At 38.2% G+C, this 27,573-nt stretch overlaps 1 protein-coding gene across 5 annotated transcripts in view; it reads right to left on the reverse strand.

Moving 5' to 3' along the window:
* The window catches only part of RAPGEF4 (Rap guanine nucleotide exchange factor 4), a 151,837-nt gene that overhangs the window by 20,506 nt on the left and 103,758 nt on the right, over nt 1–27,573 (reverse strand). For all 5 annotated transcript variants that reach the window (XR_010431937.1, XM_064660823.1, XM_064660822.1 and 2 more), the window contains 15 exons: nt 27,059–27,143; nt 23,565–23,625; nt 22,940–23,016; nt 21,677–21,823; nt 20,457–20,572; nt 17,327–17,415; nt 15,027–15,105; nt 10,503–10,653; nt 9,122–9,210; nt 8,649–8,679; nt 8,328–8,406; nt 5,982–6,128; nt 4,691–4,788; nt 1,522–1,647; nt 908–1,086 (listed from right to left, as the gene is read on the reverse strand). Coding sequence is in view for 4 of the 5 variants with exons in the window: in XM_064660823.1 (XP_064516893.1) it covers nt 908–1,086; nt 1,522–1,647; nt 4,691–4,788; nt 5,982–6,128; nt 8,328–8,406; nt 8,649–8,679; nt 9,122–9,210; nt 10,503–10,653; nt 15,027–15,105; nt 17,327–17,415; nt 20,457–20,572; nt 21,677–21,823; nt 22,940–23,016; nt 23,565–23,625; nt 27,059–27,143 (1,554 nt within the window). In the remaining variant the exon portion in view is untranslated. The remainder of the gene's footprint in view (nt 1–907; nt 1,087–1,521; nt 1,648–4,690; nt 4,789–5,981; nt 6,129–8,327; nt 8,407–8,648; nt 8,680–9,121; nt 9,211–10,502; nt 10,654–15,026; nt 15,106–17,326; nt 17,416–20,456; nt 20,573–21,676; nt 21,824–22,939; nt 23,017–23,564; nt 23,626–27,058; nt 27,144–27,573) is intronic.

Below are 27,573 nucleotides of genomic sequence, written 5' to 3' on the forward strand. Positions count from 1 at the left end.
GCTCCTTGTCTTTCTTGTACTGAGGAGCCCAGAACTGGACACAGCACTCCAGATGTGGCCTCACTAGGGTTGAATAGAGAGGGAGGATCACCTACTTCTGGTGACCTGCTGGCCACTCTCTTCCTTATGCACCCCAGGATACCACTGGCCCTCCTGGCTGCAAGGGCACACTGCTGGTTCATGGTCAACTTGTCACCCACCAATACTCCCAGGTCCTCCTCCACAAAGCTGATCTCTAGTAGGTCAGCCCCCCAACCTGTGCTGGTACTTGGGGTTATTCCCCCCCAGGTGCAGGACCCTGGGGAGTTGCCTTTGTTGAACCTCATTAGGTTTCTCTCTGCCCCACTCTCCAGCTTATCAAAAGCCCCACTGAATGGCAGCACAGCCTTCAGGTGTATCAGACACTCCCCCCAGTTTTGTATTGTGAGCGAACTTGCTGCGAATCCCAAGCAGACTGAAAGTAACACGAGCATCATCATCTCTTTGCTCTCTCCTCTTGCCTTCCCCCACCCGGGGCAATTCTGAGAATGCTTTTCCTGAGCAGCACCAGAAGTAATTCTGTTTTCAGGAAAATTAAGTTAATACTTACTAATTTCCATATTAATAATTGCTAAGGTATGTAAGGGTAAAGGAAGGATTCGTCATGACAAACTGAAATATATTTACTCAGAAATTTGATGTGAAAACATGGCCCTAAGAAATCACAGATCAAGGAGCAATGGAGAGCAGCCCAGGAAAGAAGAATATATATTAACAAGGTTCTATACAGCCCTGTAAGTAAATGGACAGAATTAGGAAATAGAAAATCTTTTAACCTCTATTGTGTGTGGCTGTCTGAAAATAGAAAATAAAAACATACTGACCATACTGAAATTCACTTCCAGCTCACATATGACTGTATACTTACTGGGCTGCTATCTTAATATACTTCTTTAACAGCTGAACACGCTTGCTGAGTTGAGAGCAAAGACAAATCTCGGTGACCACCCAGAACTGAATTTCATTAAATCTTCTTAAAAACAAGTCCAGATTTGCTGTGGTCTTTTTAAAATTGTGCCTTCCAAAAGTGTGATAGATCAATTCCAGCTAGAAAAGAGAAAACACTTTGGAATTTTTTTTTCTAATCTTTTGGACAGAGGAAAGAGGCTAAGAATGACCAGGTGAGTATCTAGCCTGAAACTTGCTCTGCAGTTTACATTTATTGCTGTAGAGATGACAAGGATTCAGGTTACAAATCCAGTAGACAATAGCTGAGGCATAGTAAAAGCATAACTACAGATGCTTTATAACTTAAAACATACAAAAGTAATTCAATGAGCAGCACATGTCCAGAACTTTATTTTTGTATTTTGCTTATAGAATTAAGAATGTCTTATACTTTTGAAACCTGTAGGTGGCTTTATTGTAGGATTTTTGAAAATCAAGCTTAGAAAAAGTTTTGGAAATAATGCACAAACCTACAATGTACAATTAAACATCTTCTAGAAGATTCTAACCTGCTGAATAGATAAATCCTCATACCTCATGCACACAGTTGAAGAGTTCCCAGTCATAAATTGTCATCTGATGTGCTAAGTCTTTGGAACTCATCAGTTCAAATGTTCCTACTGTACCAGTAGATGGTCCTTCTTGTTCTGGTAATGGTGCCTACAAACAGAAAAATGGTATAAAAATATTTTAGAAATGCTAAAGTGCATGATTGGTGCTTTCCTTTCACTATGTTTCTAACTTTTTTTCAGTGTCCTCACTTTTCTAAGCATGTTTCTAATAGTAAAACTGAAATTCACAGTAAAACTGAAATTTGCTTTTAACCACAGGTAGGTATTAGGAAATGAAAAGCCCTGTGTAAAATCAGTATTCAATACGTACAGGATAGTCAGGAAAATTCCTAAAGCTCTTCAGGGGCACCATAAGAAATATAAACCAGGCTGTTCTCAGTGTGCTATTTTTAACATTGTTCTAAAAATTGAATCTAGAAATAAATGCTTCAATACACGTTGTGCTAACTAAAGCATGTGTATTTGTTTAGGATCTTTCCACAAAACTTTTGTTATGTCTCCTTATCATGTATGCAAATAACTAGGCCACAAAGCACAAGGAAAATAATTTTACATATTCCTGATTCTAATGATGGGAATTATTACATCTTCCATTCTTCAAAAATCTGCAATGCTTGCAAGGTGATCTGATCATTTATAAAATAAACCTCATACTTTCTCTTTGACAGTATAGGGAGGCACCATTTGTGACTGTAAAAATCCTGGCTACGCCAATTAAAATGGTATGCACACAGTCTTATGAGAAAGAATCAAGTATAAAACATTTTTGAAAGACACTTCCATAGCAGCTAATAAATGAGATGTGACCTACGGTTTTGCATACAAGTAAATCTTACATCAAACAGAGATTTAAAACGTGGCTTGAGGTCAAGTCAGATTTGAAACAGTCTGTTATACATATTAGGTTCAAAGTGTTTGAACCAGCGCTGCTAAAATACTAACAAATACTAACAATCCTAACAAATTCGAACGTGTAACATCAGTACAGCTGCCCGTGAACTCGCAGGTCAGCTGTTCTGTTCCCAGGAGAGGGCAGCAGAGTTCACTGACAAGTTTCCCAGTTTCTCGTCGCCTCTTTGTTAAACAGATAATGATGGAGCACGGAATTGTCAACAGACTCCTTCCTGAGTACAAACTCAATGGAGTCCGCAACATTAACAGACCATATTTACACACTGCAATATAAAAAATGAGCTTACTAAATGAGTTCTCTTTTACATAAGATTAATATTTTAGCAATAGAAAAAGGACTGACTGGATTAATACATCAAATCACTTTCTCAGTAACAGACAGTATGTAGGAGCTTTATTCCTGTATGCATTCTTGCTTTGTGCTCTAGGGAAAACTTTTCTTTCAAATATCAGCATAATACAAACTAATTAAAAGCTACTAAACCAAATAAAAGCATTATTACCTTAAAAGCTTCAACCACAATTTTTAAAAAAAGTGTATATAAGAAAAGTATCCTCTAATAAAAAAAAAACAGGACAGCCATCAATCTTATAAAAGCCTGCAGATTGCTCTGAATTGGGATTTGCACAAACACAAAATTTCTTTAGTTTATGACAACGTATGAAATAAAAGCACAGCAGTTTTGTGTAGAAAATCCTAATTTGTGGAAATCTGTGGAAAGAGAATTGCCCAGAGATTGAAAGAGGGCTTTTTTCCCCTATTTGGAGACAAACACAACATAGCTGTTACCATAACAAACACGTATTTTCCAGGACTAGGAAAGAAGCACTTAGATGCAAACTCACAGCATATTTGAAAATTCATCTAACCCAGAACAATTTTCACATGAGAATTGCCAAATGTAATGTGAATAAATGTTCATGCACAGGCAGCAGCCAGAAATTGGAATGTGAAAGGATTAAACTGGGAGACAGAAAAGGTTGCAACATTTTTCTATTTGTTTATACCTCTTTGAAAAAATGCAGCTGACAAGGGGATATATTCTGCTATGCAGTGCTGAGAACCATTTTTAAGGTGCTGAATGTACCTCTCTAATTCCTACTGGTCAGTCTAGTTGATGAAAACGAGCACGTTGCAGGCCTGTACCGAGCTTCCTGCAGCATTTTGAGGACTTGATCCATGGTAAATGGCACAGGGAAAAGGCACAGAAACCCATGACAATTTGCTGTCAGAGCTATGTGTACACAGACAATGCAGAGCCATATGTAAGTGCCCAGTGCAGCTGTACTGATGCAACACCCCTGCTTTACAGGAGCATTGCCCCATGAGGGTGTCTCCTTAGCAGGATTAATTAACCTTAAGGGAACACCAGAATTAAATAAACTGAACAAGAGGTATCTCTGCATGGAACTACATATGCTGGATGTGCATTCCTTGGTTACTAAATTGAAAGCAGCAGCAAAGCATAGATTTTACCATATCTATAAAAGAAATCAGGCATACATACTAAGTGGCTTGTTAAAAGCATACAGGAGGCTGAAACAAGGCTAGGAGTAATAGAGTTCATGCTGACATGACTTGGCAATGACATTTGTTTTTAATGAAATAAAAGGAACAAAAAGTACAGTCAAATCAAACTCTATAAAAGCAGACCCCATGCAGACTGTTAGAATGGCTGTATAAACTGTAAGTACTTATGAGCAATTCTACCTAAGAAAAAATAGACTTTCTACCGGGAATATTTTCTGTGATCCTACTTAGAATCAAAATCTGAGATTTTGACACAGTATTTTGTGGAGATGAGAAATAAAAGATTTTAAGGAATTTACTGTTGGAATCAAATCTCCTTAATGCTTTAACTGGTTACACCTATCTTTGAGAATATATCCCTACGGCTTTGAGGAGATAATTCTGTAATGAGGAATTGCTGCATGTCTTAGTGACAATATTCTACTCTTCCTAAATGCTCAGTCTGACCGACTGAGAGTACTGGGATCAAGTGCTGTTATGTGGATCAGATGGATGGATTTCTGGTCTATTTTAGGAAATCGTAATATTAGCTTGTTTTAATTTCAGAGCTCATCCCATAGCACTGTGACAAATCCTTTGTTGTGAAGGTTTCCACTAGTTATTACCTAAAGCACTGATAATCCAAAAAGGGCCAAGTGTCCAAATGAACTGCAGCACTGACCTTCCTGAGAACTGCATACATACATACCAATGAATCGAACTGATCCCGGGGGCAAGCGAACAGCCGTCCATTAACACTGAGAGTGGTAAACACTGAAACATCATGAGGTTTGAGCACAACCTTTTCTGTAAAAAATAAACAAATTATTATTTATTATTATTATATATATGTAGAATTTACAGCAGGACTGGTCCAACAACGGCACAGATCACCCTCTTGGGAACAAATTTTTCTCAGTAACCCAATGTCCAGGATACAAGATAGATGACAACAAGGTCCTCTTTATTGAAGAAATGTGATGATAAACTCAGCCCAAACCAGTCTCCTAGAAAACTAGAATCCCAGTCCCAAACTGTACAGACAGCTCAAGAAGCCTATGATGCCACCTCTAGAAACTACCTACAAAAATTCAGTCATAATTAGGGACTCCATTCATTGCTGAACTGTAAGCATTTGGAGAGCTGTTCTTAATAGAAATTGCTTTGGAAGATAGTAAATGCATAAGGAGGTGATAAAATGCATTACAGCAGTTCTAAAAGAGCATCACATCACAGGTAAAGAAAAGACAATGAAGTAACTTACAAAATAGTTTCTTTCAGCATGTGATGGCTGTCAGCAAATCTGACAAAAAAAATTGCTGCAACTGCAAAAAGAAAAGCTGCCTGGTGTTAGTTCTCAGGAAGTGAGCTGTTTTTGGCAGGCACCACTGTTTGCAAAAATGCCTTCCAACACAGCTCTCATTACCTCTGTGTGTCTCCACACAGTCATACTCAACCAAAGCACTTGAACATCACCAATGCTCCAGAAGAATTCACCTTGCCGCTACTCTTAACATTTTCACAGCCTATTAGTGGGGTCTGACTCCTGACCCTCAGCGAACATGAGGTCAGTGAGTTTGGTACTAAGCTGCTCTGTAGTGCCTTGCATGGGCAGAGCAGCCAGAATGGTAATGACCACTACCAGAATGTCTGCACTGCAGTGTTTTCTGAGGTTGTTGATTCCTAAGTCTAGCCTGAGATTATCCATACTTACCTCCTATTCCTGTTGTTTAAAAACTCTTACAAGTCTAACAGTGAAGGAAAATTGGGGTAGCTCTGCTCTGTAGCATGTTTACACAAGCTTCTCCATTTTCCTGTCTCCCATGTGAGCTCCAGCCTGTGCCTGCAGTAGAGGAAGGACTTGCCTCTAAGACAGAACTTGTGTACTAGCTGAACATGCACATGGGTATAAAAGCCTTGACAGAATTAGTCTTTCAATCCCTCCAAATATTCTGCTTCACCATAACTGAGAAGTGTTTAAGATGATGCAAATACAGTACCTCCTCCTGAACTCATCTTCACTATGATGAGGCCTTCTCCAGAACCCAGCTTGTCTGCTACTGCGCTGATCACTTCCTTCACAGAGGAAGACACTGGCACCCGGATAGTGGTATAGGTTTGGTCTATGCAGTACACCTTAAACAGAACTAAAGAAAAGAAGATTGCATGGAGTATTCCACGTGTAGAAACCACAGATTTACTGTACCAAATTACTTTCACTTCAGTAACCACTCCTCACAAACGAAACAAAGCATCAATAAATCACTTCAGTTTTGATAATTCCCCATTTCACAGATGTTCTACAATTTGTAATATAGAAATCTCTGATTTCTCAGAACTTTTAATAAACCATGTTTTAATAAACTAGTGTTTCACTACTGAAGTGCTGGAGGGAAGGGATGCCATCCAGAAAGGACCTTGACAGGCTTGAGAGGTGGGTCTGTGCAAACCTCATGAAGCCTAACAAGTGCGAGGTCCTGCACCTGGGTCGGGGCAATCCCAAGCGCAAACATAGGCAGGAAAAGAACAGATTGAGAAGAGCCCTGAGGAGAAGGGCTTGGGGGTGCTGGTTCACAAGAAGCTCTACAAGATCCGGCAATGTGCACTGACAGCCCAGAAAGCCAACTGTGTCCTGGGTTGCATTAAAAGCAGAGTGGCCAGCAGGCTGAGGAAGGTGATTCCCCCTGCTTGTGAGACCCTTCCTGGAGTTCTGCATCCAGCCCTGGGGTCCCCAGCATAAGAAGGATGTGGACCTGCGGGAGTGAGTCCAGAAGAGGCCACAAAGATGACAAGAGGGCTGGAGCACCTCCCCTATGAAGAGAAGCTGAGAGAATGGAATGGGATTTTGGACAACCCAAACCATTCTATGATTCATTATTTATGGATGTTACGTTATTTATGGATACTAATTTAATCAGACACTTTGTTATGTTCCAGACATTATGTTATTTTAAATCAACACTTCTTTTCAAGAGTCAGTAAAACTGGCTGCAAACTCTCTTACTTACAGGAAAATAATTTTCATATTTACAAAACAGAGTTGAAAATAGTCTTGGTTACAACCAGAACTTAAATCAAACTGTGTTGCAACCTGTTTTTTGCAAGCAAGTATGTAATTGCTGAATCAAGAATATGGTAGACAATGAAGAATAATACCACAGAGCAATAAGTATACACGTGTGTACAGATCGAATTGACTCACAGAGTAATACATAAACCCAGGCCTCTGGCTGCCTAGAAATCAGTATGATAGTACATTAGCCTGCAAAAAGTAAGGCAGCCCAAAGTGACATCAATTGAAGACAGAAGAAGCAAAATACTCCTTCAGCTTAGCTGTCAAGCCAAGTCAAGCAGCCTTGAGGGTTACATATCCATGGATTTTCAGTGTTCAGTGCGTTGCCTGCCCTGCGAATGAGAAAGGTGCAGCCATGAAAGGAGCAGTTACTGCCTGTCTGGACAGATACAAGAAGTAGTATTTCCCTGGTAGCAGGAACTGTTTTCCTCTTTGTAGGCCTAGAAGAAACACTGATATGGACAAGAGAGGCTGCATGCCTGACAGGATGTCTGTTGTTCATATGTAGTTAGTTCCAGCTTTTGACACGGCTCTTCCATCGATCTGGTTTATGCCACCAGCTTTCTAAGCTACATGACCTTGCATTTTGTTGCCTTGTTTTTATTGTTGTTCATTAGGAAGAGCTATCCTTTAATATCAAATACCTTAAAACAGAAGCTGGTTTAGGTGAAGATGCACCAAAGCAACCATTGAAAGTACCTTTTCAATAATCTGAAAATTATATTCTTATACGCTGCTGTAAATTTTACCTTAATCTCTTCAGAGAATCAAACATTAGCAATAGGACAAATCAGTAGATTTTGTTTTCTAGGCTGTGTGCCTAGATTCTATGATTGTATGATCTGTGTCATGATTATCTGCTCCAGTCCTATCTTGCAAAGCAACAGCTGTACATGTTAGCTCAAGCTATGGTGGGGAGACAGAGGCTCAAACATGACCTTCAGCACCACTATTTATTGCATTGCCATTACCTGCAGTAGACTGTCTGTACTGGTTCTTACCTGTTTTGTTCGTTCCTTATTTTAAAGGTTTTTACATCTTCCTCTGAGGAAGCACAGTGTTTGATAGCATAAGTAACTAAGGGAAAAGACCAGGAGCACCTCAAATCAACAATGGAGAATATTGGGCTAGCAAAAGTAAAAAGGGTTTGCTTCAGGCCAGGCTTCAAAACTGTAGGTAGGTACTTTTATTTATTTTTAGACCACGTTTTTGAGAGAGACAAAGTTACACAAATCTCAGTGGCTCAAGAAAACTTTGCAGAGAAGGAACTCACCTTCATCGCTGCCCCTGATAGGCTGGCGCTTCTGTGCCCTGTCATCACTTGTGTTGAACAGCTGCAGAAGAACTTTGTGCTGAAAATGAATCATCAAGATTCACATCAGTGCAAAAAGAAACATTATGTGGTATACACGAATTACAGTAGAGCTCCTATCAATGGCAGGAAAAAAGAGAAGCAATGCAAAATTTGACAATGTTAAAAGCTATTTCCTCAATGTGTTTTGTTTAATATATCCATAATTACTAAAGAGAAGATGCTTATGAATTTGCTGTGCTTAAGACTCTACCTTAGAAGTGAACAAATAAATTATCTTACCTTCTTTTGTGGTGCTTTAGGTTCTTCAGAACTATAAAAAGGTAAAGCATAGAATATATCATTAAATATTACCTGTAAGACTTTGTGTACAAAAACAGAACCCACAGAACATGGTCCACTTGTCAAACTAAAATATCAACATATTCATATTTATATATGAAAAGACTAGATGATACCATGGTTAATCTATGACCAAGGAAGAAAAAATATTATACAAAGTTCATGTAAGCATGAAATAAACTTCTGTCTACCTCTCCGTGAGAATCTGCTGTTTGCAAGACTGATGTGGAAGAGAGAGGGCCACAGACATTAATCCAAACAAGCCTGCATGCAAACATTCAGTCTTGTATGACTGAGAGCCATTCATACAATGGCTTTTTAATAGACATAACCAATAAATTTTGTCAAATTTTGTTCATCAGTTTACTGTGAAAAAGGACAGGGAGGGGGAAAGAAGCAAAAACTGTGCTTACACTTGCTTTACAATTTTCTCTAGCTCTGGAAGTTGCTCCTTTAGTGCTGCAATCATTCTAGTATCATCTGATACAGATACATAAAATTCCTGTAAATGATACAGAATAGTCTTTAAATAACTATAGGGATAAATGAGCAGTACTCAGGAGAGAGGATTATGAGATGACATCTGATATCTTAATGATTATAAAGAATGATAATCTGCATAGAGGAACACATGCTGGGCCCAACCCTCTATTACTTCTACTTGTTTATCTCCAGCTGATTTAAAGCAAGAGTTAGATATGCAGAAGGGAAGCCTGATGAGGCTCCTTAGCACACTCTGTAACCACTGACTGCTTGTGCAAAAACTGCATTTTCAGACTGTCAAGGATAAAGGCTATAAAATTCACAAATAATCTGCCACAATAGGGTTTTTTATTCACTGCTGTTGTAGTCTTTAGTGGTTCATTTGCTGCTGAGTCATTGACTCTCAGCTACTCTAGTCTGCTGCAATATCACCCTCTCTTAAACCCTACTCAAAACTCTTCCTGATACATCTACATAAAAAGGAGGATCCCAAAGAAGGATCCACATGCTTGCAACTAGTGCTTGTTCTTTAACTTTTAACTTCTGGCCTAATGAAAGACTATGTTGTCTCCAAAGCTTGAAAAGCTTTCCCATGTGGGCTCGTGGGATGCCTGCCATTCTTAAGGCCCCTTCCTATTCCCCTCTGCTAATTCTTATCTTAGATTCAGTTTTAGGCTCTTTGGGGCAAGAACTCAAGAACTTTCATTCAGCCACTACCATATGGGATTGTGTGCCATAACTCGATATTTAATAATAATGGTAATCATGATGACTTAATGTGACTTTGGCAGTACATCTTGTCTTAGAAATCCAAGAATATGGCACCTACCACAAAGAACTTACAAGGGTCTGAAGTCAAAGATCTAAAATTCCAATAGCTGTAGTACAGCTTTCTTTCAAATGGAAAGGATTTTTGGTTTTGTAGAGTGACAACCCTGCAGCTCCTTCCTGGCACACCTCAGGCAGGCATAAACAGCCCTCCAGTCCAACCTGTAGTACTCCATATTCACAAGTAAATACTAAAAAAAGCAAATTCATCTACTGCTATAAAGCAATCTACCCCTGCAGTGCTTTCAAAGGGGTCTGCAACAGTATTTTCAGAGGTCCAGAGGCCTGAACAATGGTTCAAGCATGTTGTGTTCCATTTACTGTCGGCAGCCAAAACCGAGAAAACAGAGTTATCAGTTTGCACTTTGAAATGACCTATTTCTCTTCACTTTGTGACAGAATTCTGCAGACTGGAAACAGGCTTTCAGCTTATCTTGCCTGGCAGGTACTTTTCAGTACAGTGATACGACTATTCCTTTATACCTCCAAAAAGGCCATTGCTGCTTCATCTTCTTGTAGTAAATCTCCATATAAAGCAGCCCACTGCAGAACCAGCCGAATGACTCGCCTTTTATTGTTGAGGGCATAATCCATTTTCTCCTGCTCTGTACCCTGAGAAGGCTGGGCATGATAGGTGCCATGGTGTCAAGGAAAATATTTAGTGATTGAAAATATCAAAACCAGTATGAATTCACAAACAACTGACTTCCAACAAATCACTTTCAGGGTGTTCCAACATAACTTTCTAATATATACTTTTAAATTATGATATTCACTAGCACACTGATTTGCAAATCTTTCAGGTTCATAATAAAAATTAAAAAGACAGTGAATTCTCTAAAGAGCACAGGAATGATCACAGTCCCACCACAGAGGTGGTTGCTGTAGGGGAGCAGAACAGAAATGACACTTGGAACCACAGAGAAGAGGATTAACCATGGAGACTGAAGAAGGATATATCTCCTTGTTCCTCTTTGCAAACAGTTGAAGAAAAAGAAAACTTGGTGTTTATCAACAATTTCAGTTTTTCATTTTTGATGAAGACTGCTGTAATGAACTACCAGTGTTATTTCTTTTATTTTTACAAGTTATTGTAACTCAAGGTGAACCTCAGTCCCATTATGGAAGAGGGACCTGGAAGTTTACAAGCAAAACTGACTATAGAGACATAAGGTAAAATAATAAATTCTGTAGTACCCTCATTGTTATGAGGAAATTAGATGTTTCTACTATATCAAATAAAGCGTATTTAGGACACAATGTTTTGGGAAAGTTATTTTGTGATGAACAATAAGAAAAAAGGGGAAACATTTCATTGACCTTTTTAATGATAAAGTATCAACATTACAAAAATAGGCAAATAGCTAAAAGGCCAAAAGTAACATTTACTGAAAGAAGAAACCAAGAAAAAATAAAGGCACAATGGGCAATAAACTGAGATAATTTGAGCCTTTAACCTCTGTGAAAATGAAGAATCCCTAGCAGAAACAGGATATGACAATTTGTGTCTACTTCTCACTGATCAGAGGATAACAGTATATATTTAAACTGTTTCCCAATAAACTGATAGCTGAATGTGAAGTAAGCACAGAATGAGTGCAACTGCATCTTCAACTTGGCTTCCCAGATATCAGAATTCTGATTCTGGATTCTTATGAATAATACTATTCCCGATTACACAGAAACACATAAAACACTGACACTCATTCACAGCAAAGTCCAGCATCCTTTCAAGGTGCACCTTCAGTTGCTCTAACAAAATATTTTGAAATATTAATTAGGAAATAAAAATATTAACAAAGAATCCAAATTATATAAGATATTTATTTTAACCTTTTCATTTAGAAGCATTTATCTAACAAATACTACTAATAAAATATAATGGGGAAAAGTATGTATTAACTCACACTTTCCAAATGATCCTGCTGCCCAAAACCCCTGGAAGGATTTGACATGCTACCAGAGTTACTGGGGCACTCATTTGACTGACAAACTTTCAGAAATCTGCATTTTACTTTCATTTGAAAAGGTTTAAAATGACTAGAGAACTGAACATATCAGTACAATTATGGCAGTAAGTCAAAAGGTCCTAAGAAGTAAATAATATGTTGTAAGTTATGTGCTCTAATGCCCTGGGGAGCAAGTTTAATATTCTACTGAGTCATTTTTCTCATGCCATATTTACCTTTCAAATGCTATAATTATTTAATGTAGTTTTACTTTCTTATTAACTGACTCACCACAGGCACTGGTATTTTTCTGTATTTTTACTGCTTATTTATATTGATTTTTATTAACATTATCATGGGGAAAGTCAATGAAGGGTTGTCACATTTTTATGGGACCGACAGGATGCCACTTCACTGCAGACTGCAATCAGAAATAAACTATCATGTATACTTGCAACAAGTGTCAGATAATTGCAAAATATTTATCAACACCAACATGTTTAGAGTTCAATATATATATATATTTCTAATTATCTCCAACATATGCTAAGAAATGGAAGCAATTCTGAAGTCTGTTCTCCCCTTTGTAGGAAAACAACTATGTCAGGGGCTGTGCAAGATCAGCACCCATTACTACAGTAGAATGCAAACTATTTTGCTGGCATGATGGTAAAGGAGGTTCACAAAACACTCATATAGAAGCATGCTAAAGAACTATCATCTACAGAGAGCAAAAGAGGAGTTTATATTTTGTAAGTATTTAGATAGTGGTCCTTTAAAGATGCACACCTGCACACATGCTCACAAACTTGCACTAACCCAAGTTCACTTCTGTAGGTGCTGCTCTATTTCAAGTTTTCTTTTGGGCTTTGTCCTGCCTCCCTCTGACAAGCTGTAGCTCTGAGAACTTGTCCATTTCCATCTCTGTAAAGAAGAGAGGGAAACAGGGGCCTTGGTCCAACACACAGGACTGATCCAGGACGGGGGAGCATACCCTTTGTTTCCCTATAAAAAAGAAGTACGTGATTTTTTAATATTGCAGGACCCATGTACTTTAATGACTGAAAAAGACTAGTGTGCCAAAGGACAGCAATAATGTTACTGAGACAAAATGGTGCACCTGTCCATTCCTTTCAGGATTAAAATAACTTACAGACAACAAAATGCTGCTATAAAGGAAGTGAAACTCCAAATAGTTCACACCCTGTACTGTGCTTGAAAGCACTACAGTGGTGTAGCTCTACTCACAGTTGCATGCTTCCAGCTATTGTGAGTGTAAGAAAATAGACCTGTTTTGATTCAAAATTGGGAGCTGAAGCAAAAAGTTGCCAAACAAATCACCTTTCTTCTCCTTCTTTTTCTGTTTTAATTTCCTCATTGAGCATAATTCATCTCTCCTTAGTCTCATAGCACCAGCAAACATTTTTGTGGAGTGATTTTGCTCAAAAAAGATGAGCTTTGTTAGGAACCTTTCAACTCTAACAATAAATTTCAATGGTACAATCAACAAAGCACAGTTAGTTTTTCCATATTCAGAACAGACCAAATAAACAATAATTCGACTCTAGGAAAAGCTGACACTAAAGCAGCAGGATACCAGTGACTTCCAGCTCTCCTCCTCTTTGAAAAGAATTAGCACGATGCCTGCCATGATCCACTTAAGACCACGGTCTTAGCTTCCTCTCCAGAATAGATTTCATCACAAATGAATATTTATCTTTAAGTGTCACTATCACTTTGATTTTCAGAAACACTTTTCCCCTATAAACAATAAGGTATATTTTTCTTACGGGTCTGATTTTCCCAGTTATTGGATATCAGATGTATACTATTATAATTGAGGCTAGACAAGTCTGAATATCAAATGGACTGACTGAAAAATATGACTAGATAAATCATGGAAAAAAACCCCAAAACCATTAAAAGTGCTGCCCTTTCTTCCCCTCTCAAAGCTGTCAGCAACAGCATTTTATAATACCTTTGATATCCAAAACAATGTGATCTTGGAAAATGTGTTTCAAGTATACGAACAATTTTCTGCAGACCAGTTTCATGGGTCCAAAGGTTTTAAAAACAATTACTGTTCCTGCTAGGAAGAACACAAATGGATTCTCAAGCTTGCCAGACAAGGACACGATACTCTATTTTGTGGTTTCAGGGGGTGAGCTCTCCCAGATGTCACTCGCCCTGCTGAGCTTCAAGGAAAGCACACTTTCACACCAATGTGATTCTAAACAAATAAATAGGGAATTGAAGTTATTATGCCCCTGTCAGAATTCTATAAAACACAAAATATTATATGTTTATTTAATGCTCCAGTCACTTGATAGCTTCAAGTCACAGTGCACAAGGAAAACTCTCAGTGCACAACAGCTCTCCAAACTAAATAACCTGGCAGTAATTGACAGATGGACATTTCACAGACTCCTGTAAAACATGCAGACAGTATGAGAATCACCCCAGCTCTTGGTGCTCTCCACTGAAAGATTTAATCTCCTAGTATTTCACAGTTTGTTTGCATTTGCTATAGGCTATTCTTATAGATTATCACTATTTTTATTCATAAGTATTATGTGGCAGCGCCTAGGAACTACTTACCCATTATTCTATGAGTTTAAGCAACCTTTTGCTTGAGGCAGTTTGCAGCCTGTAATTCATAAAGTGGGTCACTGAAATCACCAAGACATAGCTACCCCAGCTAAAATGTAGATGCTCTAGTTCAGCAAAAACCAAGAAAGACAGAAACGATACAGGAAGGGTAACCCAAACTTTTATGTAATTTCATTTATACGGTGGAGGGACAGTACATTTATTTTCCTTGGAATAGGAATGAGCAGAGGAACGTTATGGTTTTCATGGTCTGGGACCGTATCTCATCATGGGTATACACTATCCCTTTCAGAGTTGTTGAGCTATGGACAGCTGTTAGTCCGACACTGAGAACCCACAAGGCACAGCCTACATGGAGTGTGATGTACTTCTTGAGAGAGAGAAGCTCAATCTCATCACCGATAGGGATAGCAGCTGAAGAGACAACTTTTCCCTTACAAAAGGATATTGTGCCATCAAGGCTGGGCAGAGCTGACTATTTGGCATAAAAACACAGTGCATCATAATAAAATCATTTAAAACAGAATCTGTGAAAAGAGAAGAAAGAAAACAGTGAATTAAGCCTTTGCAAACAGCTTGGGGAACACAGGGATGAGGTTTTTTTCAGCTAAAATAGCTTATAATCCCTCTGCAGATAATAAAGGGGTCTATTTGCACTTTTTTTGTAGGCATTAAGTTTAAAAATGGGTAATGGACAAATATGAGCAGAAATATTAAGCTTTTAGTTTTTAATTTTATTGCACTTACATTAACAGGCATTTGCCCATGTCAAAGAGAAATATGGCATACTAAAAAAAACCCAGTCTCTGCTTAAGTGAAATATTTGGATATACTTCTGTACAAGTGTAAGTTTTGTGCAAAAAAAAATCAGGCCTGCCACACCTGTGTACCTAAACAGAGCTGCTATATTTGGCTTCAGGAAATACAATATCAGACAGCAGATTTAGTGTATACTACACAGGAGAAGGCAAATAATTTAATTCTTAGCTGATTTCCTACCAACAAGAAGAATGCTTAAAAGAAGTAAATGGATAGTCAAATTTCTGGGTTTATTTTGATTCAAAGGTATCATAGCCACTACCTTTACATTAAAACATACATAAACAATATGATTGACATTTTCTCTGGCAAAAAACAGCAAGCTGTTTTTTTCTATTAAAATGATCTGTGGTAGCACTGGTGTAAATCCCAGTTTGCCTTATCTCTGTATTTGTGACAACAACAAGGATTTATAAAGCCTGGCTGCAGAGGCCAGAATAAGTTTGGCAGGCTTATATGGAATCATTGAGAAACAATAAACACAATACCCCAGGGTATAATTTCTACAGTGCAGCTTTTGAGATAACAGAAACATTTATAAACACTGTAAGTAAGGGATGGCAGAAAAAATATGGTGAGATAACTGTGTAATATAATATTACATCATTGCTTCCACTCCTATAATTCATATAGGAAAATATCTCTCAGTTGACAAAATTCATATCTGGAAGGATGAGTTTTCTCTCACTTTTTCTTTGTGTAATATCCAGAGCAAACTGGTTTTTACATATTCTTAAATTAAAGGAATGCATAAACCAATAATACAATTTTCCAGCACTCTGAGATGCTACATACTAAAAGTAACACTGTGAACTGTGACACTTTGTATTGCATTAGGATATAGGTGTAATCTTGTAATGAAATGTTTTGGTGAAAAATTTTAAAATATTTTAAAAATTATTTGCTTTAGAAAAATGTATACTATGTGCATACTGTGCATAATAAACTTGTGATAAAAAAGATGAAAGCTTAAAGATTAATACTGATGGTAATCCAATAAACATGAATATAACATCCTAATAAAAATAAAAAGGAAATTTTTTTGTCTTTGAAATAGTTAAAACACACACTTTAAAAAGATTTCTGTAATTTTTCAATTATTCCACCGTTTAGGGACCACTGTACAGGTTTCTCCTATACTATGAGGTCAATAACAGATTAACTGGATTTAAGAACATCTTTGAATATATACTTCTGCAATGTAAAAATAACTTGGAAAAGCAGTATTATGTAGCGTAATACACAAGTCTCTGCATTACTTTATCAAAAGTATGAGGATTTCTTGTGTCATTTTAGAAATTACAATACTTATTAATAGTAAGTCAGCAAATAACTATATCTCTAGATGTAAATTCTCTGTTGTCTTTACACTAATGAAAAGCCACCTATTAAATGCAGATGCTGCAACCTGCATTCTTGGCACTCAGCCCATGGTGTGCTGAGTTCTCCTTTTAGTAACAATTTTTCTTTCCCTGCAAATGGGAAAGTATCAGAAACAAGGAATTTAAATTGTGATACCTTAAACGTGATATGAAGATTTGAGAACATATAATGCAATGTCTGGAGGTACCAAGCTAATTCACAGGATTAAGTGATATCCAGAACAAAAAGTATGAATACTATTATTATTGTGTGCTCTATCCTGGCCTTATAGTTGTGCCTAATTAAAGTCATAACTAGTGGTCCGGCACCTCGGAGGATTTTGCTGTTCTATTATGTCCTTAAAGTACAAATATGATAGAGCAGGCTTGGAGGAGTGGATTGTTATCTTTAATTCCAGATTTCCTAGGTTTTCTTGGGATTGTTTCAGAGCAGCTGATAGTTCTCATTGTAGGAAAAACTACCACTAGGTGCTTTTCAAAGCATCACATTGCAGTGTTCCCCCAGCAAGTCCCTCTTACGCAGAAACAATAAAATAGCTTTTGATACCTGTTGCTTCATTTAAAGTTGCTTCAAGCCTCATAGTTTCTAGAAAGTGCTCTAAAATTTTCTCTGGGGTTCCTGACATCACAATGTACCTGAGGGAGGGAAAGAAGAAGTTAGCATCTCATGGGCAAAACAGCTAACCAAGAAATAATTGTGAGCAAGAAGGCCAGGAATGCCAAGTGCCAGAGTACGAATACCTGCTCCGACCAGAATCTCTGTGTGCTTAGGACAAAACCACTCACAACATTGTTGGCTTCTCCCCTGCAAAACAGTAGCAATAACATTCTCCACCCTGGCCAGGGAGTGCGAGATGACAGCCCCCTCCTTGCACAAGTACTCCAGTATAACACCACCACAATTATACCACAATCACAGAGCTGCACTGGTGCAAACTCGGGGAAGTGCAAGCAGAAATGCTCCTCCATTGAGAATAAATAGCAAAGACCTTCTATGAGCATGAAATAAGAACTGCTGTGTATTAGAGCAAGGAAATAGCTTCCTTCAGCATCACTGACAGGGGTTGGTCTGAGAAGGTGGGGGCAGATAATGAAATAGCCCACTGTACCTTCAAATTTGTGCAACGCCTTACATAGCTGAAGTAAGAAAGTATGTAAGTGTTTCAAGTGGATAAACTTAGGATTGTACCATTTCCTGGAGTTAATTTAGGGAGGTGAGAGAACTAGTGCAATATCCAGGGTTTTTTGCTTCATGCAAAAACGCTGGCAAGATTTTAAGTACTAGCAGAATATCATATGATATTGCAAAACTTGTCCTGTCATCTTTTTTTGTTTCTTTTCTTACAGATCAGATATTTTTTATCTTTCCCTACATTCTTTCAATCTTTGCATTTTTTTTCTTTTTCTTTTTTTTTTTTTGGAATTCAACTGATAAAGTATGAAACTTAAAAAAAAAAAAAAAAGAAAGAAAAAACCCTGAGAAGTGAAGATACTCTGCTCCTGCTGAGAAATAAGTGGTGGAGCTGAGCTCCTGGGAGCTCCTCCTCACTTTGAGCACTGACCGTCACAGTTCTTTTACTTGCCAATCCCTTTGGAAAAACTGTATTGATGTCCCAAGAACACAAACACTTGTTAAGCCAGTGCACATTCTCACAGAGATACTAACCAAGTATCTAAGTGAGTGAAGCAGAGAAATCACAGGTTGCAGTACTCTGAATATGAAAGTGAAAATGAACAGTGAAGTGACTTGCAGGGCTGCCGAATTCATCCTGCATGAGTGTGATCACCCATAAAGAGTTAGATCTTGGGAGTGATAACTTCAGAGCTAGTCCTTCGAAGTGAAACTGTCACTCTTTGAAAGCATGGCTCGGGGAGCTATGTAGGAGCTACGTGTCCGTAGAGGAAGCAGTGGAATCCAAACGGTAACTGAGAGAATCTGCTGCCAAAGTGAAGTTTTCCCCAAGGCTGAGATGAAGAAAATTAGTTTCTTCCTGAGAAGAGGTCCCTGTTAGGCCTCTGTTTTGGGCACAGTGATTTTCAAAAGCACTAAACACTCAACTAACACATTCCAATAAGACATCTGGAAACCAAAAAACAACAGGAACTTTGATTTGGACTCTGCATATGCAGCCACTTACTCTATTTACTAAGAAAAGAAACAAAAGAAATGTCATCTTCAAACCCAGTGAACTCATTTCGAAACACTTTAAACAAAAAGACACTGCCAACACACTATTAACAAAGTAATCTGACTGGTGAAAAGCAGACAGTGAACTTTCAAGGTAACTTCCTCTTTTGAGTAGATTATGTCTATTTGTCATTGTTAACAGCAAAAGTTCCCTTGGTGACACATTGATAGCCCCCAAAAGCTGACCAAATGAATAAAATATTTACAGAAATGATATTCTGAGCTTTACCTGAAAATATTCCTGGAATGTAAGACCTAAAATACAGCCTAACTTAACAATCTACCATAAATTTTTCTGGCTATTTTTATCAAAGTCTGAAGAACAAACTGTTAAATAATACAAATAATGCTGGTGCAAAGCATTCGCAAGGAAGGCAGTGTTTCAAATATGTTGAAATGGAACTTTCACTTTTGGAACCACGAAGAATGCCTCAGACCCAAGACCAAGTTGCTGTGTATTGCAGCTGCTGATGCAAATCCACTGGCTGCAGTCAGGTTCCCCTCATTTAGACAAACTTGTGTAAGAGTACTTGTTTTCCTAGTGCAATAGATTGCTTTTCTAACAGATCAAGTGAAAGATGAAATGGCAGTTTCCGAAATATGTGAAATGTGTATATAAAATGCAAGGAATGGTTTATTCAACTTTCACAGATCTTTATAAATCTTTGCATTCAGTTATGCAGATAAAATAGGTATATGAAATCCCAGATGAGATAAAAAGTGTACCCAAAAAATCTCACAGTAAATTGGCTCTTTCTTTGAGAAAAAGTGAGGTTCAGGGAGAAGGATTCAAAACTTCTTGTTGCTTATTTTGTTGAAGTTCTTTGAATGTTTCTGAAGAAAACTGTGCATCCATTTGCAAATAATGCATTTACAAAGCCTTTAGGGGTTTTATCAACATTTGAAATGGTAATAGCCTCACTCTACTCTTATCACAGTAGTATCCAAACAGAATTGTACTTTTTCCCTTTCAGTAAGAAAGTAAGGAAAATGTAGTGAATATTGTTATTACAGTGCTAACCTATTGTGTAAGATAAGCTCTGCAACTTTCATTGCATGAGATCTTTGTTTTGTGTACAAATTGTACCTAGCAAACTCTTATTAGAATCCAGAGCTCAAAATCCAAACTAAAAATATCTGTACTTAACAATAAAACAGTGTATTTTCCTCACATCTTTTACACAGTAGCTCAGCTTAGTAGGGTTTCATCATTCTCTCTGCCTAGACTACTTAGAAATTATTACACGAGGTAAGTATTTACAGCGAGATCTTCAGAGAATTACTGTGTAAAGACATAGAGCTGGTGTGCTGCAAGAAATGGATATATTATCCAGTATGGAGCATGTGATCAACCGATGATTAAAAAAAAAGAAAACTTTATATGCACTGCATTCTAACACAGAAAGGGAATATGCTATTGTTTGGATAATAACAACCATTTAAAAGGTTAATAATTGTCTGACACTTGCACTATTGAATGAAAACATACTTGTGCTGCAGCTGTGAATTTCCTTGATTAGAAATTCTGTTTCCTGCTGGGATCTTCTCCAACACCAAGACATCTTGGTCATGTTCTTTGAGTCTTACTGTATTTGCTTCCACATCCTGCAAGACAAGGTACTTTTAATAATGTAACTGCACTTGATTTGGCTGATTAGTTACTCTGACAAAGTGCATGACTTTCAAACATGAAGACTGCTGTTGGTTCTTTCCCCCTGTATTTATCTGTCTTTATTCTGTTTTCCTCATATACAGGATGAAGAAGGAAGCACTGGCATTGGGGGAGGAGGCAGACAAAACCAGAGAAAATAGCATGTAAGAACAGTAAATTTTAGCTCAGTAAACCGTTCATTTTCTACTACCAGCTCATAGTAGAAAAAGAAAAAAAAATAAATATAATGTGTATTCAAAAGGTAAAAATCAGTAAGACCATGGACTTGGATCTTCTCTGAAGTATTGACCAAAGCTTAATCAGTTGTAAGTCTCCATGGCCAACCAAGCCTTACTGCCAATGGGATCCTTGTTCCCTTTTGTACAGTAATCACAGTCTTATGTAATTTTTCCAGTGGAGTACTCTGTCTGGACTGGTTTTATTGCTGCAATATTGGGCATATATAGGTTCAAATACAGGATGACATTAGCTGTGACTTGCTATCCTATGAATGGACACAAAAGAGCCTGTATTTACTGAATAACAACTGGACTTCGGAACACATTCGCCCTAAAGTGAACAACTGTAAAATTAGTCTGGGAATATCTTTCTAGAGTTCTCTGATAAAGACATCTGTGTATTTATCTGTAACTTACTCAATTTGCCAATTGATTCTGCCTTAAATTCATTGAGATTAAGGTACCTGACATGACCTGTGTGGGAGAATGGGTGATCTTGGTTTTTTTCAATATTTGGATGGAATATCACCCAGAAATCCTGGGCAGCATAAGGGAAAACTAAGCAGGGCGAACTCTAGATCACAGAAATATGAGAGACAGAAGATTCCATTTGGTCCCATTTTCATGTCGGAGCTAGGAACAGAAAATGAGGACAGGCAATGAATATATTCTTTACTTGATCTTCTAGACTGTTACATCTCTGTTCCATTATTAGGGATACTTCAAACAAGGTTATCAACATCAATATATTCATAGAAATACGACAGGCTCTAAAAATATTTGCAAGTTCTGATATCACGCTGTTGGGGCAGCTCTTACCCTAAGGATCCTGTTGAAGTCCTCCTTGTCTACTCTCAAGAAGTGGCAGTTGTCTTCACGCAGTACAATGGATGCTGCTCTGGGAGCATCATTCACAAGCGCTAACTTGCCAAAATCATCTCCTTCGTGTAGAGTACATACCACACCCTGCACAGAGTAAAACATTTACATGCAGAAACCCATCATTACTCTGGATTCTATTGAAAGTCCTCGTACAAACACTGGACTTCACAATCAAATACCAAAACAAATCTATTTGGCAGGAAATCAACAGCCAGAATAATGACTAGGAAACAATACTTGATAGCTGGTTATTACTAAAGAAAGGCAAGAATAGAAAAGAATTGGCTTGTTCTCTGAAATTACGTTCAGCTTGAAGGACTCTTCCAGTCCTGCTCAAGACAGGAAGTTGTTGAGTGTTTTATTTTTTATTTATAGAGGCCATAAAAAATAAAATCAAGTTTGCAGAAGTAACATATAACAACACATCCTCAGCTGGTGCACATCAGCAGTGCTCCACTTGCTCCAATTTATAGTAACAGAGAATCTGGTCCACCCAGTGATGTAAAAAATGTAGGTAAATATGGGTTACTTAGAAACAGACTGTGCACCTAGGCCCTGTGCTAGATTTTGGTGAAATGCTTGGCATTCAAATGGAGGATTCACAGTCACCAAACGAAAAATCAATAGGAAAGTAAGGATTTTTAAAGACTCAAGGGATTTCTGTGTAGCAAAATCCTATTTTTTTTGCTTTGAAAAATCTCTCTCGTAAGCAAGAATTTAGTAGAGATGCTTTCTGGTCTACAGCTTAAGTAAAATGAAGAGCTGGCATAAATTTGGAAGAGTTCATCCAACCTGAGAACCACTAGCCACAAAGCAGTACTTCTGTCAGACATGCCTGACACATATGAGAAAAGTTAGTCATACAAATGCATGACAATATCGCAGTAAAGGGACAGGGCAAAAACCTCCATGAGACAGAAGTCTGGCAATTCACCAAATTCCAGCAAATTGCTTTGTCCTAAAGAACTGATGTAACTCTGATGGATTACATTTAGAAACCGTGTAATATATCCCAAAATTATAGAGCAATCAATTGGAAGTATAATCAGTGAAACCACTGGATCAATTCTTAATAAAATTACATTCTGTTTGTTTTGTCAGACAAAGCAATTTTGCTCTAAATTAAACCGTATTCCTTCAAAGTTTACTCTTACAATTTCAATAATAACAATCATATGAAATAGCTTCTGAAAAAAATACCTTGCCATAAATGACTACGTTTACTGATCCCTTTAGGATAATGTACCAAGAAGTACCTTCTTCTCCCTGATTAAATACTACAAGAGAGAGAAAAGATTTTATGATGAGAATATAGTTATTCAAAATATAAATGGGCCAGATTCTGCACTCAGTAAAATTCAAGGTAACTCTACAGTCATATTAATATCTACCTTGTAAAAGGGCATACTATGATTTTAAAAGCAACTCTGAATTTGACATTCATTTGATAAAGCTTCTCAGTATTACAGGTCTGAGTAATCTTACATTTTAAATCCTTCACTTTGTACAGCAAGGTTTTTTTAATATAGGATAATATTAAAATACACTTTAAACAGAGACTAGTCCAATCAAAAATTCTAGATAAAAAAAACACCCAAATTGTAAGGGATATATACATTCAACCAAGATACAGAATTAGTTTTGGTACTGTCCCTGCACTTGGCAACAGACTAAGCCAACACCTACTACCCTAGGTTTTAAACACTAAGTGCCAACCAAGTTTGAAGAGTGCATCCAAGTTTTGCTCTTGTCATTTAAACATTAAGAATTTAAATGTTCATGCCACAGATGAAAAAGAAGATCTGATAGGACTCCGTTTACTTACAGACCGTTCCTGCTTTGGGATGTGACTCAAAAATGAGGACACCTGCTAATTCTCGCTTTACCTTAAAATAAAGAGAGAGAAATTATAGTTTTTATACGTATCTTATTCTTCCTGCTGAGAGGAAGTCACATAGCCCAACTGCCGCTTTTCTTCCCTCTGCATCATTCATCAGTCATTCAGAGCCATGCAGCCAGGCAATGGTCTGCTTCACTTGATGTCCTAATTCCTACTGATTGGCTTTACAGAGCATACATTTCCTGGCTCCAAATGGCTCAGACAAGGGCATCTTTAAGATACGGGTCTCTGTATGTTTCTTCATACACACATATGTGAAATGATTATCAACAATTAACATGACAGAAAAATTCAAATGGTAATAGTGATCTGCTACAGAAGATAGCTAGTGATTGACAGTTACTCCATGGAAATATTCCTTGTTTTCCCTGAGAAATCAGTGCCCTTCCCCTTACTGATGTAAATCTGGCTGCTTCTGCTGTGTCAAGCTGTGAGGCACAGCCACTTGGACCTGCTGAGTCTCCTCTCTGCCTGACACCTTTCCAGGCAAAACATCCACCTCACTACCTCTTCCAGGAACTGGAGAACATGATGGTGCCCTTGCCGTCAGCCTGCTCCTCACTGGGTTTGTATTGCTCTGTGTGATTGGCTCCTACAACTGACTGGGCAGTTGCCTCTAGTGAGACACTGTTTACAACTGCTTTTTGTCACTGTAAACACTGTTAGTGTTACTTTCACAAAATAGCAGTAGCACTGGGAACCTCATAAGATTCTGAGTTTTTCTATGTGACATGTATCTCTTCATACAACCACAAGACTCCAAGGCAAATTGGAGGCAAATTTCCAAGCAAATTCTTGTATTCAGAGAATGTCAGCTTGTGACAATCCCTTTTTCAAAGGTACTACCATGTAACTGAACTGTGCCAAATACAGATCAAAAGTTGGCTCCACCATATATTTACTAGTAGCATTTTTGCACCATTCTTTCAACTGTTTAAATAGAAAAAAAATTTTAGGCGATGAAGAAAAACTTGGGAAGGAACTCTCAAATTCTGGATACAATCCAGATGAGAGTCTGGTGGCTGCATCTCCCAAGATGGGTGGACAAATTCAGGCCACCCCTGTGCACCCACTCAAACCTTTGCTCAGGCACCAAGCACAAACATACTGCACCAGCCACCTCTCCCAGAACTCTTTCCTGACAGCTAGCGCAAAGCACTGCCTGTTTGCAGCCTGGAGAAGAAAAGAGATAAATAGAGGTGCCTGGACAGGTTTTATAAGCACATTGATCAGCAAACACACAGACCTGTGACTTCTATAACACCTCACCAAACCCTTTTATAACCTCTGCTCAAAGGCAATGCTTTCATAAGGACAGGCAATACAGCCCCATTAACACTGCTCCGCACATTGCAGAGAGCATTCCTATCCACCTAGATGTCTTCTCAGTTGATTCAGTCATTTGCCTCTGCAGTGAAGGAATCCTCTTGATGAAGCCAGAAATTTGTTTTTAACACTGTATTATATAATTGTTTTTCATTCATACATTAACTTCACAGGTTTAGCAAGGATTAGTTCACCATCATGTGAGTTGAATTTTATCCCTTTTATTTCCTGCTGTTTGTGGATGTCTAGAAAACTTGTTACTTCAGGAATTATGCCTTGCTTAAAATAAATTAAAATTTAATTTCATTTCAAGTCAACAATCTTCTGGTTCATAGAAGCAATGCTGTCTGTTGTTCCTCTGAACACTAGTTATGGTTTCTGTCCTCTGCTTTAGTTCATGATGCACGTGTAATAGGATGGCATTTCCAGATTCTTACTAAAAACATGGAATCAACTGTAATTCAAAATGCCAAGTATTTCTTGCAGTTTGTATCATTTACCCTACTTGTTCTATATCCTACTTCCTGTGGATTCTGACCTCAAGTCTGAATTTCTTCAGAGCTGAAAATATTTAGTGTTTTGGATTTTTTTGTTCAGGGTTACAAATGCAGTATCGAGGGCGTTCTCCACTCCCTCTCAGTATCTGTCTTGGGTAGTTTCTTTTGTTTAACCTTTAAATGGTAATTTCTGGATCTTACAGCAGTCTTTAAATACTTTTTTCCCTACATCTCAGGGATGCTTAAGGATTTTGGGTGGCTGTTCCCATGCTGAGGAACACATCTGGTGCAGGTTTGCAAGCTGCAGTAAGTGACGCAGACTGAGATGCGGATTGAGCTCTGGGTGGGAGCCTGAGACAAGAGGCTGTGAACTGCCACCCTTTGCATAGCAAAGGTCATGAAAACTGGTGGTGCCAGCCAGGTAAATGGATACTGAGAGAAAAAGCAGGAGTGGAGGACACTGGAGGAAGAGCAAGACTTACATGGCTTGGACTGTGAGGGGATAAACCCCCCTTTGTTGGGGGTCCCTCCTCAGAGGCACCAGCTCAAGCTGTTTCTGTATTACTGCACTGTGAATAAACTGCTTTATGGAATGAGACATCTGTGACTCCACTGGGAAATCTGGGGTTGAACCAGAAAGGTTCTCTGGAGCTGCCTGCTGTGAAGGGGCTTCGCCCCCAGCAGTGAAAGTCTCTGGTGTTGGGAGTGTGATTGCCAGAGAGTCTCATGAATGGTCAAACTGGAAAGTTTTCTTAACACCTCTGTAATTCAGATATAAACCCTGGATGCCTATTTTTTTTTTAAAAACACTGCTCAGGTGTTACATACTTGCATGAAGTACTGTCTTTCTGTAATGCAGCTTCATAATTAGCTGCACCTGCCCAAGTTAACTGAGAATTACTGAAAATATCAAGTGCTTCCAAAGAAGCTACTGTCAAACACAGATCTTCTTTCTGACTGGTTTCCTTTTTCTGAAAGCATCCACATGCTGCTGAGACCAGAAGCGTTATTTATCTTCTTTTAGTTACCTACACAGTGTGCCAACAATGGTGAGACTTTACAAAGACACATTCTCTCCTCCATTTCATTTATTTGTGGTTCTCTGCACTGTTCTTGACCACCCAGAGAGAGTGTCTGATCTGATGAGCTTTCCTTCACTCAGTGACCAAACTCGAACCACCAAGAACCGCCGGGTGCACCTTTCTGCACAGTGTAATTCCTCCTCCTAACTGGTTCAAGCCAAGACTCCTTACAGATGAGAAATCAATTCTGCAAAATTCAGTAGCACCACAATCCTGGGTGTCCAGTCAGATTGCATACATCTTCATTTAAACTCGGATATGGATGCAGACAGCAGCACCTGTGCTAAGTGAGTGAGATAGCGGCTGTGCAGAAATATATGAAGAGAATTATATCTGATATCCAAAAGAGAATCTACACTACAAAGTGCTTGAGTGTTCCTCCCAGATGGAATAACTTCTTTGCATGGGAAGTATAAATGGAAATGGTTATGGGCTCTCCAACTCTAAAAAAACACCAGAAGTAAAAATTCAGCCTTTCCTTTGGTGATGAATTATAACTTTTAAAATTACTTACTGTGGTAGAAAGATGAGATAAGGCCTTAATGTGGAGAAGTTCTTCATATATAAATTCTAAGTCATCTACAGTTCTCTGGCCGGGCCTACAGAGAGAAGATAAAAGGGATAGCAAAATGCAATAAATGTCCAAAATAAATGCTTCAGAGAAGGACAGAACAACACAAAATGCTGCTGTACTGTCTACTGAAGGGTACATCCTCACTAAATGGAGCCTCAGTGATGTTTCTGGGTGGAGGACTGAAACACACAAAGGATGGAAGCTCTGTGAATGCTACCCAAGTGACACCAAGCAGCAGCCATGGCAACCACCTTAGGGAGATCCTGATTAGGCAGCTTTCCTGATTAAATCAAGTGTTCTATATGTAAAATGGTCACATAAATCAGAAATGGTACATAAAAATTTGTTCCTTTCAAAAGAACTCCTGGGTGTGGGACATGCACTATTTTTCACATGCAGCACTAATTAGTTGTAGCAAACAGACAGTAGTAGTGGTTTGTAAAGTAGTGTGTGAA

The sequence above is a fragment of the Pseudopipra pipra genome, chromosome 7 (genome assembly GCF_036250125.1).
Source record: "Pseudopipra pipra isolate bDixPip1 chromosome 7, bDixPip1.hap1, whole genome shotgun sequence".
Lineage (NCBI taxonomy): Eukaryota > Metazoa > Chordata > Aves > Passeriformes > Pipridae > Pseudopipra > Pseudopipra pipra.